This window comes from Sarcophilus harrisii, chromosome 2 (assembly GCF_902635505.1).
Source record: "Sarcophilus harrisii chromosome 2, mSarHar1.11, whole genome shotgun sequence".
Classification (NCBI taxonomy): Eukaryota; Metazoa; Chordata; class Mammalia; order Dasyuromorphia; family Dasyuridae; genus Sarcophilus; species Sarcophilus harrisii.
The window spans coordinates 134,829,306-134,845,008 of record NC_045427.1 but is presented as its reverse complement, the minus strand read 5'-3'; the positions used below and the strand labels follow the sequence as shown (position 1 = coordinate 134,845,008).

Genomic DNA, 15,703 nt, shown 5'->3' with positions numbered 1-15,703 from the left:
TGAACAGAATCCACTTCTGAGGCCTGGGAACTATTCAATTGTCACATATTTCCCACCATCACCCCCAAAGAAGGGTCCCTCAATCACCCTGGGGGGAGATTATCAGCAAGATATCCCTGGTACTGTCTGGACACGAAAGGATGCCTTGCTATGACCAGCTCTGTTACCCCTGTTACCCATTATTCTGTTATGGAGGGCAGAGAACTTTCAACCCTTGGTTTCTGGCCTTATCCAGAGTGTGGTAGCCTCTGCTGCTCCCCACCCTGGTGCATGTAGGAAAGTTAGCAGTTGTTTACCCAAACAAACAGTATTCATTTCAGAACGCAGGTCAAAATCACACCTCAGAAGCTGCAAATACCCACACAACATAGAACCTGAGGAATACAGAGTTTGGAAATGACTTGGGAAATGGCTTTCTGCTGTCCCTGACTTAGCCCTTCTACACTGGCCTTCATTGTAAGTGAATTTGCCTGCCTCTCTCTCAGCTTTGTCCCTAGGTTGTTTTCACATAGGCAAGGACCATTCTTAACAGCCCTTGATTTTAAACATTCTCTTGTCATCTCTCTGTACCTTATGGAATTCAATCTGATCTCAGGATTATTCAGGAATTGCTTTCCTTTTAGAATTATATGTCAGAGTTAGAAACATGGCATCCATTTCAACCTGCTCATTTTATACGTGAGGAAATTTTAGGCCCAGAGAGAGAAATTATGTGACCCACTTAGGATCACTCAGATATAACTTATCCAGGACCAGAAATTTCCTGCCTTCCACTATGATGTTCATTCTACTACATCATGCTACCTTGTGCTTGGCTGGGGGGATCCTGTAGAATGTGGAAGAAAGGCCTGGGACTCGAGGGGTAATGAGGTTATTTGATTGTGGAGCTGGTTAGGTCAGGGACAAGGTCCGAGAGAGAGGAGAAATCAATTTGTTCACCTAATCATATGTCCTATATTCAGGGGTTCAAAACATCATGCTTAGCCCTAGGGGAAGAGAGAGGTAGGGGTAAAAAGTAGGAATGTGGAGATCTTTGGTCAGCATTTTGGGGACTGAATGATAGTGCCTGGGGGTTACTAGTATCTACAAGAGAGAGCCCAAGAAAAAAGGAATAGTAATGTCACTCTAAAATTGGGGTAGGAGGTAGGATAGGGGAAAAATTGAGGGTGAAGGTATATTCCTGGAGAACTTATTAATTTATTAAATTCTGAAATACGTCTCCAGGGACAGCAACCAGCTCCTGAACAGCTCCCACCATCCATAGGAAACGGATTCTTCCTCCTCTTCTTCTTCCTCTTCCCCTTCCCCTTCTCCTTCTCCTTCTTCCATCCACTCCTCATCCGCTGGCTTCTTTTCTTCACTCTCCTGGAAGGCCTCCTCACTGGCTTCCGTTTCCTGGTTGAATTCGGTTGCTGTCATCTGGGTCGTCCTGTCTTGGGTCCCAGGGGACAGGTTATTGTGTTCGCCCTGCTCCTGGGAAAACTCCAAGCATTCTATAGGTAAAGGTAATGTCGACTCCTCTCTGATCACAATGGAGGGAACCTGTACAGCTGAGTGTACTTTCCTGGTCTTGGACTTTCGTTGCCTCCGGGCTCGTATGTTCTGGAGGGGAACCCTACCACTCTCGAGTTTCTTGGACATGTTTCTGCACCACCGCTTCCAAACCACTGGATTATGAGTATGCTTTCTGACATACCTCCTTCTGGAGCTAGGTGACTTCCCTCTGGGCGGCATATTGGTGACTGACCATTTCTTGTATCTGAGTTTGGTACTAGGTTTGGTATAACTTGGGGATTTGAGGCCCTTGTCAGATTTGGCCTCACATGTGGAGGCAGAGAGTTTGCCTTTGCACATAATAGCAATTTTGGACTTTTTCCTGGCCTGACCATGTTTTGAGAGCTTGATCCTGGGTTGAGTTTGTCTGTATCTCTTCAAACCAGCCCTGCTCCTGGTCATGGCCCGACGGTATCTTTGGGAGGAGCGCACCTTGCTGGGCACCATATGGGCTGACTTCAGGGATGTGACTTGCACAATGTCTTTGTGGTCCTTTGTGGTCTTGCTCTTGGAAGCTTTGGGTTGGCAGGGAGGGTGCTGGTGACCATAGACTACAAACTCTGCCATGGAATAAGTGACCCCAATCCGTCTGGCAAACTGTCTGGCTGAAAGTCCCAGTTTGCTCCATTTGCTGGGGAGCCCTTCCATTCTGCTCCTGGCCCCCCAGCCTGCCCCATGGCGACCTTCATCCCAGCCTTGGGGAGGGTAGGAAGAGGGGTGGAGGTTGCCATGGCGTCCTTGGCTCCAGTGAGGTCACAAGCACTTTCCCCATGACTGTAATAAGTGGACTTGTTGGGTAATGCCTCCAGTGAATTCCAAGTTCAACTAAGAGATAGAGGTCTCTTCTTCAAAGGACAGAACTTCCAGTTAAGAACATGATAAATTCTTATTGTGGGGAAGGGGCTGGAGGATGGTGGTGACGGCGTGGGGGATGTGATGGAGAGAACAGTACACTCTCCTTGCTGTGGTCAGGGAACAGTGCCCGGGATGCCAGGGCCATGGATAGGATCTTCAGTGCTGCTTCCTTCTCCTAATTTCCCCTACAAAGTCATGCTAGAATACTTACTCACCCCGCCAAACCTCAGTTCCTTCATCTGAAATGGGGAAAAAAGTGGGACAATCAAATGATTGATAAACCAACTATCAGCTTAGGCTATAGAGTAAGAGTTGGAGAATTTGGCAGTTAGCTCCCCTCCAGAGGGGGCTGCCTGGGGCCATGGTAGCTGTCTAGCCAGAACACACCAAAAACAGGGTGAGAAATGAGAAAGATCAGTAGTCCCCTCTCCCAGCCCCGGGACTCCTTCCCTCGGGTTGGACTTAAAGGGCAGAGCACAACTTGTAGACAGCAGGGATGTGGGTGACTTTTTGACCTCCACTCCCGAACGAATGGAGGGGATGAGGTCAATGTGTGCCTTAACATTCCCCCCCTCTCCCCACACCCCAAGACATACAGACTCCCAGGAGTTTGGGGAAAGGGGCCTGGAGCTGGAATGTTTATTCAGCAGCTAAAGGCCGACTGACTTTGTCTCTCACAAGGAGACAAGACTCAGCACTGCCTTCGGAGACTGGGAGCCTGGGGGTTGATGGGAAAACACTGGAAAAAGAGGTGGCTGGGTTGTTTTTTTTGGGGGGAGGTGTTGAATTGTGTAACAACTCTAAAGTTAAGTCTTCCAAGCTCAATCCAGGCTTTTTCTTGCCTGGATTTGGATTCTCAAGATTAGAAATCTAACCCACATTCCTCCCCCTCACCTCTCCCTTTCTCCCTTCCTCCCACCCTTTCTCTCTGTCCTGTCTGTCTGTCTGTCTCTCTCTCTCTCACACACACACACACAAATATCATATTCAGGGATGGAAAAACCCAGATTGACAAGGAAACTTCCCCCCCCCCCCCCCCCCCCCCCCCCCCCCCCGCCTGGTTCTTTAACAACACCCCCTCAACTCTCTGTACAAGACCTCCCTAGGGATATATCCTTATTGCCAGTGGCCCAACGCGGTGGGGCCGGGGTGTCTGTGGGCACAGGCTGTGGTGTCCCGGTGGGCAGGGTGCGCCTTGTGTGCCCCGTTAGGTCTTTATGTTGTGACAACGGGTGTGTGCCCTTGTGTCGCTATGTCTGAAACAACAGCCCCGGGGGACCCGAGAGCAAAGAAAGAGTCCTGGCCAGGAAAACCAGGTGTCCTGGCTCCCTCCCACGCAGCACCAGCCTCGGCGAGCCCACACATCTGGAGTCCGCACAGCCCCCCAGGCGTGCGTGTGCCGTGGAGGCGCATCTGGCGAGGTTAGTGACTCCGCTGGTTGTAACACTTTCAGTTTATTGGCTGGGGGTATTCCCAGATGGCTGACCTCACTGCCCAGGGAAAAGAGAGGCCCCTACACGGCCCCCCATCCCCCATCCCCTCCCTCATCCCGCCCCTCGGACAGGCACGCTCTGAAACCAGAGCTCAGGAATAACACCAAAATGCAGTGGGGGAGGGCAAGGGGAGGCCTGGGTTTGCTGGTACGTTACAATAAGGATTTTGCCACTGACTATACAGAATATAATTTGGAGTAAGGGAGACAAGAAAGATGGGGGGGGGGGCCTTCCTCTCCAAGCAAACTTCTTCCAGATGCCGGTGGAGGGGAAGACATGGGGAGGGGGTGCTGCCTGTGGAGAGCTCTGGTGTCCTCAAACGTCTCCATGAAACCTTCATCTCCTGGCCCCTCGCCCCTCGGTCACAGGCAGGGACAGGACAGGAGAGAAGAGCAGTGGGGAAAGGCATTTTGGGAAGTCTGGTTTCCCTGGTGCCCCTACCGCCAGAGACTCAACTGGGACCCAAGCTGGAGGCTGTGGCTCGAGAGAGGGAAGGGAACGGCCTCCCTCTGTCCCCTTGTCCAACCATGGAAGACAATCAGAGGGGAGGAGGGGAGCTGGTGTCTCAGGGAAGGAGGCCTTCCTCTTCCCTCTGGGGATGAAGGGAGAGGTCACTTCCTGCTCATTTCCTGCTGTGAAGGGTGTCCTGGAACTTGGTGCTGGTGTAGCGGAGGTGGAAGCCTTTCTTGTTGATGGTGTCGTCAGAGTGGAATCTCACCAGGACCGAATCTCCAGCTGAGTACACCTCCTCCGGGGGCTGTTGGAAAGCAAGGGCCGGAGGTGAGGGCTGGGGACACGGTCTTTTTCCCAGGCTGCCTCTGCAGGGACCCCCGAGAGAGCAGCAACATAGGGGCTCACATTTAGAACTGGAGAGGATCTGAGTCAACCCTTTCATTTTACGAGTTAGGAAACCGAGTCTTAGAGATGTTCAATATTTTGTTCAGGGTCACTAAGGAACCCCAGGCTTGGGCAGGATTCAAACAGGCCTTCCCTTACCAACAAGGAAAAATGAGGCTAGGAGAAGTCAAGGAACCTGCTTCTTCTCACAGCTGGGTACTGAAGGCGGTGTGAACAGGGCAATCCCATGCCCTGTATCTGCTCGAGCCCTAACTTTGTCTGATGGGAGCAAAAGACAGAACTTCTTGTGGCCCAACCCCAAAACTCTGGCTTCCTAGCAGGAGTTGTTTTGTCTGTGTGACTGAACCTCTCTAGCCCTTGTTTTCCTCATCTATAAACTGAGGAAGTAGGACTCTCAAAGAATGCTTTCAGCTTTAAAATTTCATGTGGGCTGACACTAAACAACCCTCTCTCCCCCCACACCCCATTGGCCTTATCAGGGTAGGAGAGACTTGTGCAATAAGAATTTGAAGAAATCCAGTTGGGAAGAGGAGATTTAGAAGGATGACCCATAGCTCTCAAGTCAGGATCTGGCACAGCTAATCACTAGGTGGATGAGTTTGGACAAGTCACCTTTACTTAGGCTTTCTCTTTGCTAAACAGAGCTAATAATTAATAGCTCCCTTACCTCTCCAGATTGTCTGTAAAAAAAGCAAGTGAGATCATACATTCAAAATGTCATTCTTTTTAAAATTTTAAACTTGAGATTTCACTGGTATAGTAAATGATTAAAAAGGAAATTCCCCATCACCATCACCAATGTAGATTAGCATCTTTTTTTGTCTTAAAAACTTGTCGAGTGTATATAAAGTTAAATGACTTGCCAGGGTCATATAACTGTTAGTAATCAAAGGTAAGCCTGGAGCCCAAGCTTTCCAACATTCTAGGACCAGGTCTTTATAATTGTACTACACAACTTCTCACCTTATTATAATTAAATGATCGTTATTTTTGAAATTATTTTTCATCCAGTTGTGCCTTAGAACACAACTCTTAGGTGAAGAGAACAATGTTCTCTTTGATTTCAGAGATGGGGATGAGGCTAGAGAAAAACAGAGGATGGAGGCAAAGTTGCCCCCAGACCCAACTAAGGCTTTTTTTTTTTTTTTTTTATCATTATAGCACTTGATGATTCAGCCCTTTGATGAAGGAATGGTCTCTGCTTTCTTCCCTTTTCTCTCTTTTTTCTCTTTTGGTGATCTCTTCAGCTTATCTCTATGCAGATTTTTCTCAGATCTATATATCCAAGGGGTAGTGTCTCTTCTGAACTTCAACCCCACGTCTCCAAAATGTCCTGTTGGACATTTGAACCGGAGGGCCCATGGGCATCTCAGACTCAATACTTCCAAACAGAACTTTCCCCACGAAAACCTCCCCTCTTTGGAACATCTATTACTAGTTGTTTTTCATTTTGTGTCCATTGTGTTCATTTCATTTCATATCCATTATCACCACTTCCCTATTACTGCTAAGGGCAGCTCACCCCACATATCCAATCTACTGCTAAATAATCTTAATAGACTTCTCCACTCTAACCACCTCTAACCTAGTTCAAGCTCTCATTACTTCCCATCTTCCTGCCTCAAATTTCTTGCTACTGTAACCATCCTCTACAAAGCTGCCAGTGATTTTCCTAAAGAAAGACCAACCTTGCCTGATCCTTACTCAATAACTCTAGTGCCTCCCTATTACCTGGGATCAAATATAAAGTTTTCTGTTTGGCATTTAAGACTCTTCACAAGCTGCCCATCTCTTCCCTCTAGGCCCAGGAATGTTTGCCCACTTGCCTATTCCTTGTACATGTGTTTCATCTTCTGTCTCCCATTCCTGGAATGTTCTCTCTTCTCAACTCTGTCTCTTCACATCCCTCTGTTTCTTAAAGTCAGCTCATCTTCCCAGTTCCTTCTATCACTAGAGTCTTTCCCTCCCAAGTTACCTTTCTTCTTTATGTGTATCTATTATGTACATATTTATGCTGAATTCCACATTAACATGTAAACTACTTGAGGGCAGGCACTGCTCTTGCAAATTTTTTTTTTTTTAGCCTTTTTTGTTCTCCCAGCACTTGGCGTAATACCTGACATAGAGTAGTTGTTTAATAAATGCTAATTAATTAATGATCTGTTAAGATGGGTTGATATCCATAAAACAGCCTTGATGCTGACCAGGTTGCTGCTCACTGGACAGCCAGGTTCTTTCCTGTGACTCCACAGAACACCAAGGATTCCACCCCAATCCCAGACTGTCCTTGTCTAGGTTATACACCTGCATGGTGACATGCAGAGGATTTTCTCACCTGCTGGGAAGAATCCTAGGCTTCTAGGGATCTTGGTAAATAACCAGACTAATGTTTGGAACTGGGACACCCTGAAACTGTACACATAAATTTCCCTCATTCCACATCATCTACTGTCCAAGGTGAGGAGGGAAATGGAAAAATGGAAGGCTGCTGGGGGCAGATGACTAAAGATCTTACTCTTCTTGACCAAGAGGTGCTGGCACTGAGAAGCTGTGGAGCATAAGGAGATAGAAAGAAAAGCTTTATAGGTAGGGGAGACCAGGCCAAGGCTGAGAGAGACAGGCCAAGAAAGAATGGGGTGTGTGGCGTCTGGACCTTACTCCAACTCCTCCTACCCCCACCTCTCTCTCTCTGCTTCCCTTTCCCCATCCCTGCCATTTACACAAAAGCTGAATAAAGCTCTGCTTCCATAAAGGCCTGAGCAAAGTCTAGCAGCTGCTGCAGGGTCATTGGAATTTAACATCCTGAAGCATTCAGGCTGTCCCCCAAGAGTGACCCTGAAAAACAAGTCAGCAGCGTGTACATGTGTGTGTTGTTTGTGTGTGAGAATGGAAGGGGGTGGGAGCTTAGGAGAAAGGTGTTGAAATAATTTCACTGGAGGAAAGAAGGATGAGAGATTATGTAGAAAAGAATTTTTAAAAGGAGAAAAGAGAAAACATGAACTTTGGGCTTTGATATCTCCCCTCTAGGACATAACATTTTTAGGGCCTTGCTGTGGATGGGGTTGGGGGATTTTTAAAGTACTATGGAGGTAGCTAGGACTAATGAGAAGGTGGGGATTTCTATATCAACAAAAGGGGATACAAAATACAGGATGAGTTCTTACTAAATTCCATATTAGATTCACGTGATGAACTAACAGACATGTTGCCTCTGGTTTCTGGTGTCTTTCCAACCCTGACTCCATGCTAAAAGGTCCCCTACTTTGGCAGTAGAGATAGGGAACTGACCCCAAAGGGCAAACAGAGGTCCTCCTTCCTTAATGGCTCGGCAGAGTCAGACCTCCTCAGGACAGGCCCAATACAAACAAGGGAGTAGATCCAAACCTCATGAGTGAGCCCCAAACTGACTGGTTTTTCTAGGGTCTTCAGAGAACCTAATATAACTAAGCCAAATATCTCAGCCTAAGTCTGAATCATCCACAAATCCTCAACCCAGTCAGGCCTTCCCCGTCCAGACTCCCAGACTCCATTTCAAGGGGCTAAAGACAGCTCCCCCATTATAATCCACCTTGTTGAGGGGAAAAACTCACCCCAGAGCCACAGTAGCGGCCAAGCCTGGGCGCTGTGCTGTCATAGCCGTCGAAGAGTTCCATGTAATCATAGCCACAGTCAGCCTCCTCCTCCACCTCAAAGGTCTGAAATACCAGCTCCACGCCGTAGCCCTCCTCCGCCACGATGACCCATTCACAGTCTGATCCTCCAGGGTAGTTGTTGTCCCCAAACTGGGCATGGGAGTAGAGGTCCTTGGTCTTCACTTCTGCTCGCATGTGGCCCCCACACTCTGTACATAGAAGGGGGAGACATATGGGGAGGTAAGCAAGAGAGGGAGCTACCAGTAATCCTCCCTCCATCTGTCCCTCTCCATCTCTGTGTTTCTCTGTGTCTGCCTAATTCTGTGTTTCTGTTTCTGTCTCTCTGTCCCTCACACACACTTATACTGCTTATTGCAGATTTCCCATTGTGCACACTCAGGAGCCCAATGCTATTGATGTGGAGGGAGTGAAAGGGTGAAAGCAGGGACATGACAAAGCCACGGGAAGGGAGAAGGAGAGGGGCCAAAACTGCAAAGGGAGCAGGGGGAAAGCTCTGTGTGTGGATCCATCAGCAGTCATTTTAGGCCCTTGCAAGGTTAACTTTGACCAACCAGTGAGCATCCCAACAAGCATCACCTTGCACAGCCCTGCCTCCACGTGCCTGGCTGGCTGGCAGCAATACCCTCCTGGCCCCTGGGCTGCGGAGCCTCAAGGCCAGTACCCTTTGGCAGTCCGATGTCCTCCATGAAGCCTTCCCTGACGACCCAGCCCTCAGAGACCAATGACGCCCCCTCTGAATTCTCGTCGTGCTTACTGTCTATACCAAAGGCATTGCTAGATGTGTGATAGCTCCAGGCTAGCGTGGGAATCCCTCGCTTTTTGTGCACAGAGAGCCTACTGTGCTTTTCCCCAGAGTCTCATGATCCTTCAAGACTCAATAGCTGACTTCCTCCCAGGATCATTCCGACCCAGTGAGCCCTTGGAGAAACCTAGAGAAACATTGATTCTAGCACTAATTTGGTGACGGATACATTAGCTTATGTGCAGACACACATCATGGCTTCCTCTTTAGAGCGTGAGCCACTTAGAAATCAGAGCCTGTGTCTTATATTTTTTGCATCTCATAGTATCTAATATAGTGCCTTACAAAAAATGAACAAAATGGATGGATTTGCTGAGCCCAGGACCCACCCTCTCCCAGCCAAGTCCCAGGCCTTACCTGTGGAATGGGAAGCCTGGAAACCCTTTCTCTGGACAGAGTTGTCAGAGAAGAAGCGCAGAAACATGCGATTTCCAGTGGCTAGGACAGGCTCGGGCTTCTTGCTTCCGCAGAAGCGACCCAGGACAGGGGCTTTCGCATCACGCCCATCATAAACCTCCAGGTGGTCATAGGTACATTCTGGCTGGGACTCAATGTCCAACTCTGAGAAGGTCTGGAGAAAAGAGGGAGGAGGACATAAGCCCCTTTCAGCCACCAAAAAGGGACAACCCTGCATAAACCGCCCCTAGACTGATGAGTGGGGAAGGGGTCGCTACAGGGGGGAAGCAAAGAACAGCCGTTGGTGCGAGTTAACATTCTCAGGGCTGCAGGTGCTCATGCCCTATTTCAGGGTCAGGTTTAACTACATTACTGGAACTGGGCACTGCCCCTCACTATGGTGGTGCTCACAGTGCCAGCCACCCACTGCCCAGTGAGTTATTCCAGAAGGAGGAACAATGGGGGATCCTGGTCAGAGGGGGCCAGGGGAAGGGGAACCCATGTACGCATGGCATCTCACCAGTTTGACACGGTGCCCAGCTGTGCTAGAAATAGACCAGGTGCACTCCTTTTTGCTTGGGTACTTGTCAGGCCAGTTGGGGCTGGTGATGGTGCCGCTGGTGGATGTAACCTTGTGGTCACAGCCGGCTGTGGGGAAGCGGGAAAAGATCAGCAAGTACCAAAACTTTCTCCTATAATCTTTGGGAAAGAATCTGTGTGAACATGGAGGGTGTGAGCTACATTCCCTGTCGTCTGGGGAGAGCTGAGCTCATTGGTCCTCCTCGCATCAGCCCGGCCTGTTGTGTCCATGGTAACCCGAACTACAGGGTTAGCAAAAGAACCTAAGTGACTTCTGGGCGTGTTAGACCTACCAGAGGACGACAAATGCCATACACAGTTGCACGGGTCTCTCCAAGAAACAATTCTGGACAAATCACTTAGTATCTCTTGAACTTAATTTTTCATGTGTGAAATGGGGATTAATGATGGCATCTATCTCACAAGGTTATGAGGATTAAATGAGGTTTTATATATATGTATGTATAAAGCTTTGAAAAACTTAAAATGCTACATAAATGCTGGTTATGATCTTCCATGACAAATGACAGTACAAAAGTGAGCCCAGGATCACCAAGACAGCGGGATGGGCATTAGGCTTATTGTTCTTAGATACTGCCAGTGTAGGGTGGTTTTACATGGCTTACATTCATTATACAGGATTGCGTGTAGATTTTAGGATTTCTCAAGGACTCTTATTTCAATAAATCCTTGTTGATTCATTGATTTGTAGTTGATCATCAGATGATAGAAGTAAATGGGTATTTTCAGAGTGCATAAGGGTCCTGGGAAGTGGGCTGGTCTTCATTAGTAGTTTGTTGATGCCGTTAACTGAGTTAGCAAGTCTAATCTTCCCACATGATAGAGATAAACTTTGACTCACAGACCGCATTTGAATGCTAAAGGTTCCAGCTACAAAATGGAATGAGTTAAATCCTTGCCAAATTAATTGATCTCCACCACAATTCTGAGAGGGTGGTCCTGTTATGCTCCCCATCTGTAAGATGGGGAAACTGAGGCAGCGGCGTCACCCTTACATCTGAAGCTGGATTTGAACTCGGGGCTCTGTGCCCTAACGGCCTCGACCAGAACAAATGCCGCGGGGCCTCACCTTCCTTGCAGTCGTGCTTGTTGTCGTGGAGGACGAAGCCGCTGCGGCACTGGCACTCGTAGCTGCCGAAGGTGTTGACGCAGTCCTGCTGGCAGCCGCCATTGTCCTTGGAACACTCGTCCTTGTCTGTGTGGGAGGGAGAGCAAACACAACACAAAGCCCTCTCTGTGGGCTGGGGGCAGGCAGGGCAGGCCGGGCAGGGCAGGCCCGGGCCGGGCTGGGGGCTGGGAGCAGCGGCCAGGCTCTCCTCTCCTCTCCCCAGGGCCCGGGCGGGATCCAGAGGTCAGAGCGTTAAGCAGCCACCAGATGTGGGAGGCCCAGCTGTGCAGCCCAGAACGGCCCGGAGCGCGGGGGAGAAGGTAGGAGGCAGGAGGGGAATGCGAATGGCCGCCGGGGGACCCCCTACCATTACCTGCTTACTGGACAGACGGACAAGTGGAAAAACAGACACATGGACAAGCAGACTGCAAGAGAAAGGAGCAGGACGCGGGGGTCCCTCTTTTACTTCACAACAGGAAATGTCACAGACACCATCAAAATGGGGGGGCAGGGTGGGAAGCACCCGGGGGAGGGGGAACAGGAGAGCACCAGTTCTGTCCGGCCGGGGCAGGGGGACAGGGAGAGGCGGCCGGAATGGAGGGGACAGAGGAGCTGGGGGTCGGCGGACTCGCGGCCCCCCTTCGTCCGAGGTGGAGTTCCTGAGTAACAAACAGGCTGCAGAGGCCACAGAGGCCTCACTGGGGGGTCCGGTTTCTTTTCTGCATTCGGTTTTTGAACGGCTGGGGGCGTCCCCGGGGTGGCTGCAAGGATGGCCTTTTTTCTGAAATGAGAGAGAGGAGGAGAAAAGGGACCAAGGGGAGGGGGAAGGGGGGTCAGGAACGAGGAGCAGGTGAAAAACCACGTCCAGGGTCTCAAGCACATTAAACAGGGGCTGGGGGAGGTCAGGGGGCTCGGGGGCATGCAGGGCGGCCATATCCAGGAGCAGCCAGTTCACAGGAAGGGAAGCAAGGGGGGCAGCAACCGTGGCACAGAAGGGGAGCTCCTGACAGGGAGGGCGGGCAAGGCGTCCCAGGCTCAGGCCCCAGGGAGCAGCCCGGGGGCACAGGGAGTCTGGGGCCAGAGACCTGGGGGAGGAGGGGAGGGAGGGAGGAGGGAGGAGACTGTTCCTGTGAGAACCTAGTCCTTTTACTTGCTGGGTCTACCGAGCATCCTGGACAGACAGACACATGCTCCCCCGGGGAGCGCAGACACTCAGACACACCCGCCGCTTCCCTGATGCACCGTGAGCGACACGGAGATGCACAGACAGACACAGATTCACATGTAGACAGGAACATAGAAACAGAGCCAGAAAGAAGCAGGCACACATATGCGCGCTCACTCTCCCTCCCCTTCTCCTTCTTCCTCTCTCTTTCCCTCCTCCTCCCTCTCCTTTCCTCCTTCTCTCTTCCCCACTCTGTCTCTCCCTCCTCTCCATCTGTCCCTTCTCTTTCCCTCCTTCCTTCCCTCCTCCTTTCTCCTCTCTGTTTCCCCTCTCTCTGCCTCTGTCTCTCCATCCTCTCCTCTTTCTCTCCATTTCTCCGTTTCCTGTCTTTCTCTTCCTCTCTCCCCCTTCCCTTTCTTTACCTCTTTCTCCCTCCCTCCTCCTTTCCCTATTTCTCTCCCCTTCCTTTCGATTGTCTCTCTCCCCCCCACCTCTCTCTTCCTCTCATTCCCCCGCTGTCTCTCCCTTTCTCCCTCCTTTCTCTCCCCTCTCTTTCTCGTCTCTGTGTCTGTGTCTCTCCTCTCCTCTGTGTCTGTCTCTGTGTCTGTCTCTTTCTCTCCTCCCTCCCCCCCACCCCAAGACATAAAATAAGGATGTCAAAATGCCTCTTAGTAACCAGGTTGCCAAGTTAGGATTCACTTGCAATTCACTTGCAGAAAAAAAATCAACAGGCTCTCAAGCCCATGAATTTGGAGACCCTAGGGAACCAGTCAAAATGAGAGGGGTGCCTTATAGCTGGAGCAGACAAGAGGAGCTATCAGAAAGCACTGGTATTTAGGGACAAAAGCTGCAAAGGGGATGCCCGTGAAATAAGGCAGAAAGTCCTCCACCACCACTCCCTCACAGGGGCAGCTTTTATAATATGACCATTCAGCTCTGATGATGGGCTCAGTTTCCATCTCCTGGGGACTCTTGCTCAGGCTTAGTAATAATGGAAGAACTCTTGGGCAGAGGATGTGATTCTTACAGAAGAAACTTCAAAAGACAAATGTATCAAGAAGGAGGAATTCCTGAGGCTTTGGCATAAGAAATCTCCAGAAGCCTCTGGGCTAATTTCCTAGATGAAGGCTTCCACACTCAAAGAAGAGGAAGGAAGCTTTACTTTTAAGGGACTCCGGAGGGCAGTCAGGAAAGGTGGGTCCCATGAGCCTAGGAGATTTATATCTGTTGGGATTCTGGCGATGAGAGGGAGTCCCACCTCTGAACCAGGGGAAGGAAAATGGTAGGAGTGTGAAGGGCAAGGGGAAGATGGACATGTGCCTGAAGGAGGAGACACCACTCACCCTGCAGTGCCTGCAAGCCCCTTGGCATCTTGCTTGGCTGAGATTGAACTGAAATTCTTCCGGGGTCTTCTGCTTCTCAGCCTAGGGTCTCCTCGTGAATGTCCGAGTGGCTCAAAGAGCCCCAGTCTTGGGGCTCAAAGCCAGACACCCCACGCCCCCAGCACCAAAGGAAGAGCCCTCCAGCCAAGGGTCTTCAGCAGGTCTCGTACCCAAAGGCAAGGTGGGCCATCACTGAGCTGAAGGAAGCCATCCATGGGCTGGCCAACCCTGGCATCCAGGCCTAATGGATTGGGGTTTTAAGAATACCCTTTTCCCCATTTCATAAGACCACAGTGATAGAAATGCAGAGAGAGACAAAAGTAAGCAGGTAATGGTTTTTCCCTAGGGCCACGTCATCCCTTGAGTGGGTATAATGTCACTTCTGGCCACTTCCATCAGGCATCAGGCACCAGCACAGGGACATGTGCTTTGGATGGTAGGGAAACAGTCTGGTCCATGTCGCATTAACGGGCATCTCGGCAAGCAAGAGGAAAAGGGCGGGGGATGAGAAATGGAGAACACTTCAAGCAGAGCCAAGCGGGACACAATAGAAGAAGCAGGTGCATGTGGCCAGCTGGGCAGGCAAGGGAGGGGGCACTCCAGGAATGGAGAAATCAGCTCTGGTGCTGGAGAAGGCAGTGCATGGGGCTTAGGCTGAAGGACTGGGGGGAGGAGACAAGGGGAATGTGGCTGGTGTGGAGGGGCAGGGGGCATGAGAAGCAGACCTCTCCCCTTTCCCATAGAACACTGCACAGGGTGGTCACTGGCTTGGACTTCTGAGTCCTGTTCTTTAGGCAGTGAGTGGGAGGCGGGACAGGATGGATATAAAGGGAAGAAAACTGCTTGTGGGCTCAAGTCCAGTCCAACTTCCTCCATGTCCAGTGCTTCCAAGCCACACGATCCTCTCTACCCTCGAGCTCTTTTAGGATATTCCATACAATTTATTCCTGGATTATCACATGGTATTTTCATGTGTCTGTCTTATCTCCCCATGAATCTGCCAGCTCTGGGAGACCAAAATCCTGTCTTACAACTCTGCCAGCTCCAAAAGGCAGAAGCTCAGGATGGAGCACACGGTGTGATTCAACAAATACTTATCAATACATTAACTGAAAACTGGGATGGAGAAGGCAGAGGAGCCTGTGCTGGATCCCCCAAAGCCATATCTCAAAGCCAGTCTCCTATAGACTGGCCTGAAAACAGAAGGATATGAAAGGAACAAGGAGAGTGCCTTGTATGTTAATAAGTATTTAATAAATACTGTGATGTGTCTTAATCTGGCTTTCAGTTGTGGGCACAATGAGGACAGGGAATGTTTTATATTAGGATGGAGATGCCTAATTATTTCTTCCCCCTTTTCCCCTCCTCTCATTCAGAGTCTCTGATTTCAACAGTGCAGGAAACTGTTCAATAATGCAAATTCCCAGCCTATCCATAATCTATCGCCTTAAAGGGCTGTCTGGGACAGTAAGAGGTTAAGGGTCCCACAGCCCATCTGTGGCAGAACTGGGCTTAGACTCAGACTTCCTGACTGCAAGACCCATCTTCCAGCTACTCCACCACACTGCCTCTCTATTCTTTCTTGAATCCCTGTAATGAACCATCTCAGCCTGCATGGAGTTTTGGCAAAGGACCTGACTACCAGCCAAGGTGGAGAACTGTTGCCCAAAGCCTCAAAAGAACATGAGGCAGGAAAGCCAAACCCGCCAGGCCCCTGACCACGAGAGCTCAGAGACAGACTCTCATCTCCGCCCAAGGTGGGGGCCTGAGGGAGACAAGGAGAGAAGGGGGGAGAAGAGCTGCACCCATCAGGTGGGATGGGGGAAGCTCCACATTG

General features: G+C 50.1%; 1 protein-coding gene and 1 long non-coding RNA gene across 4 annotated transcripts in view; one reads left to right on the top strand and one right to left on the bottom strand.

The window, feature by feature from the left end:
* Positions 1-3,847: 3,847 nt before the first annotated feature.
* BMP1 (bone morphogenetic protein 1) overlaps positions 3,848-15,703 on the bottom strand; it is a 55,037-nt gene continuing 43,181 nt past the window's right edge. The window contains exons 16-20 of one of the 2 annotated variants that reach the window (XM_003758046.4): positions 11,281-11,406; positions 10,132-10,259; positions 9,573-9,786; positions 8,351-8,601; positions 3,848-4,659 (exon numbers count right to left, since the gene is read on the bottom strand). In XM_003758046.4, the coding sequence (XP_003758094.1) occupies positions 4,525-4,659; positions 8,351-8,601; positions 9,573-9,786; positions 10,132-10,259; positions 11,281-11,406 (854 nt within the window). In that variant the 3' untranslated portion in view covers positions 3,848-4,524. Of the gene's footprint in view, positions 4,660-8,350; positions 8,602-9,572; positions 9,787-10,131; positions 10,260-11,280; positions 11,407-11,636; positions 12,101-15,703 lie in introns of those variants that run through there. The other variant, XM_031950868.1, reaches the window with a different exon arrangement.
* On the top strand, positions 4,594-15,201 carry LOC116421421. Of its 2 annotated transcripts, none has more exons than XR_004231769.1 (3): positions 4,594-4,682; positions 11,543-11,639; positions 14,213-14,507. It is a non-coding gene; the product is annotated as an uncharacterized LOC116421421 (long non-coding RNA). The 2 variants fall into 2 exon arrangements; XR_004231768.1 differs by lacking the exon at positions 4,594-4,682 and adding an exon at positions 14,871-15,201 and having other exon boundaries at positions 11,544-11,639; positions 14,213-14,426.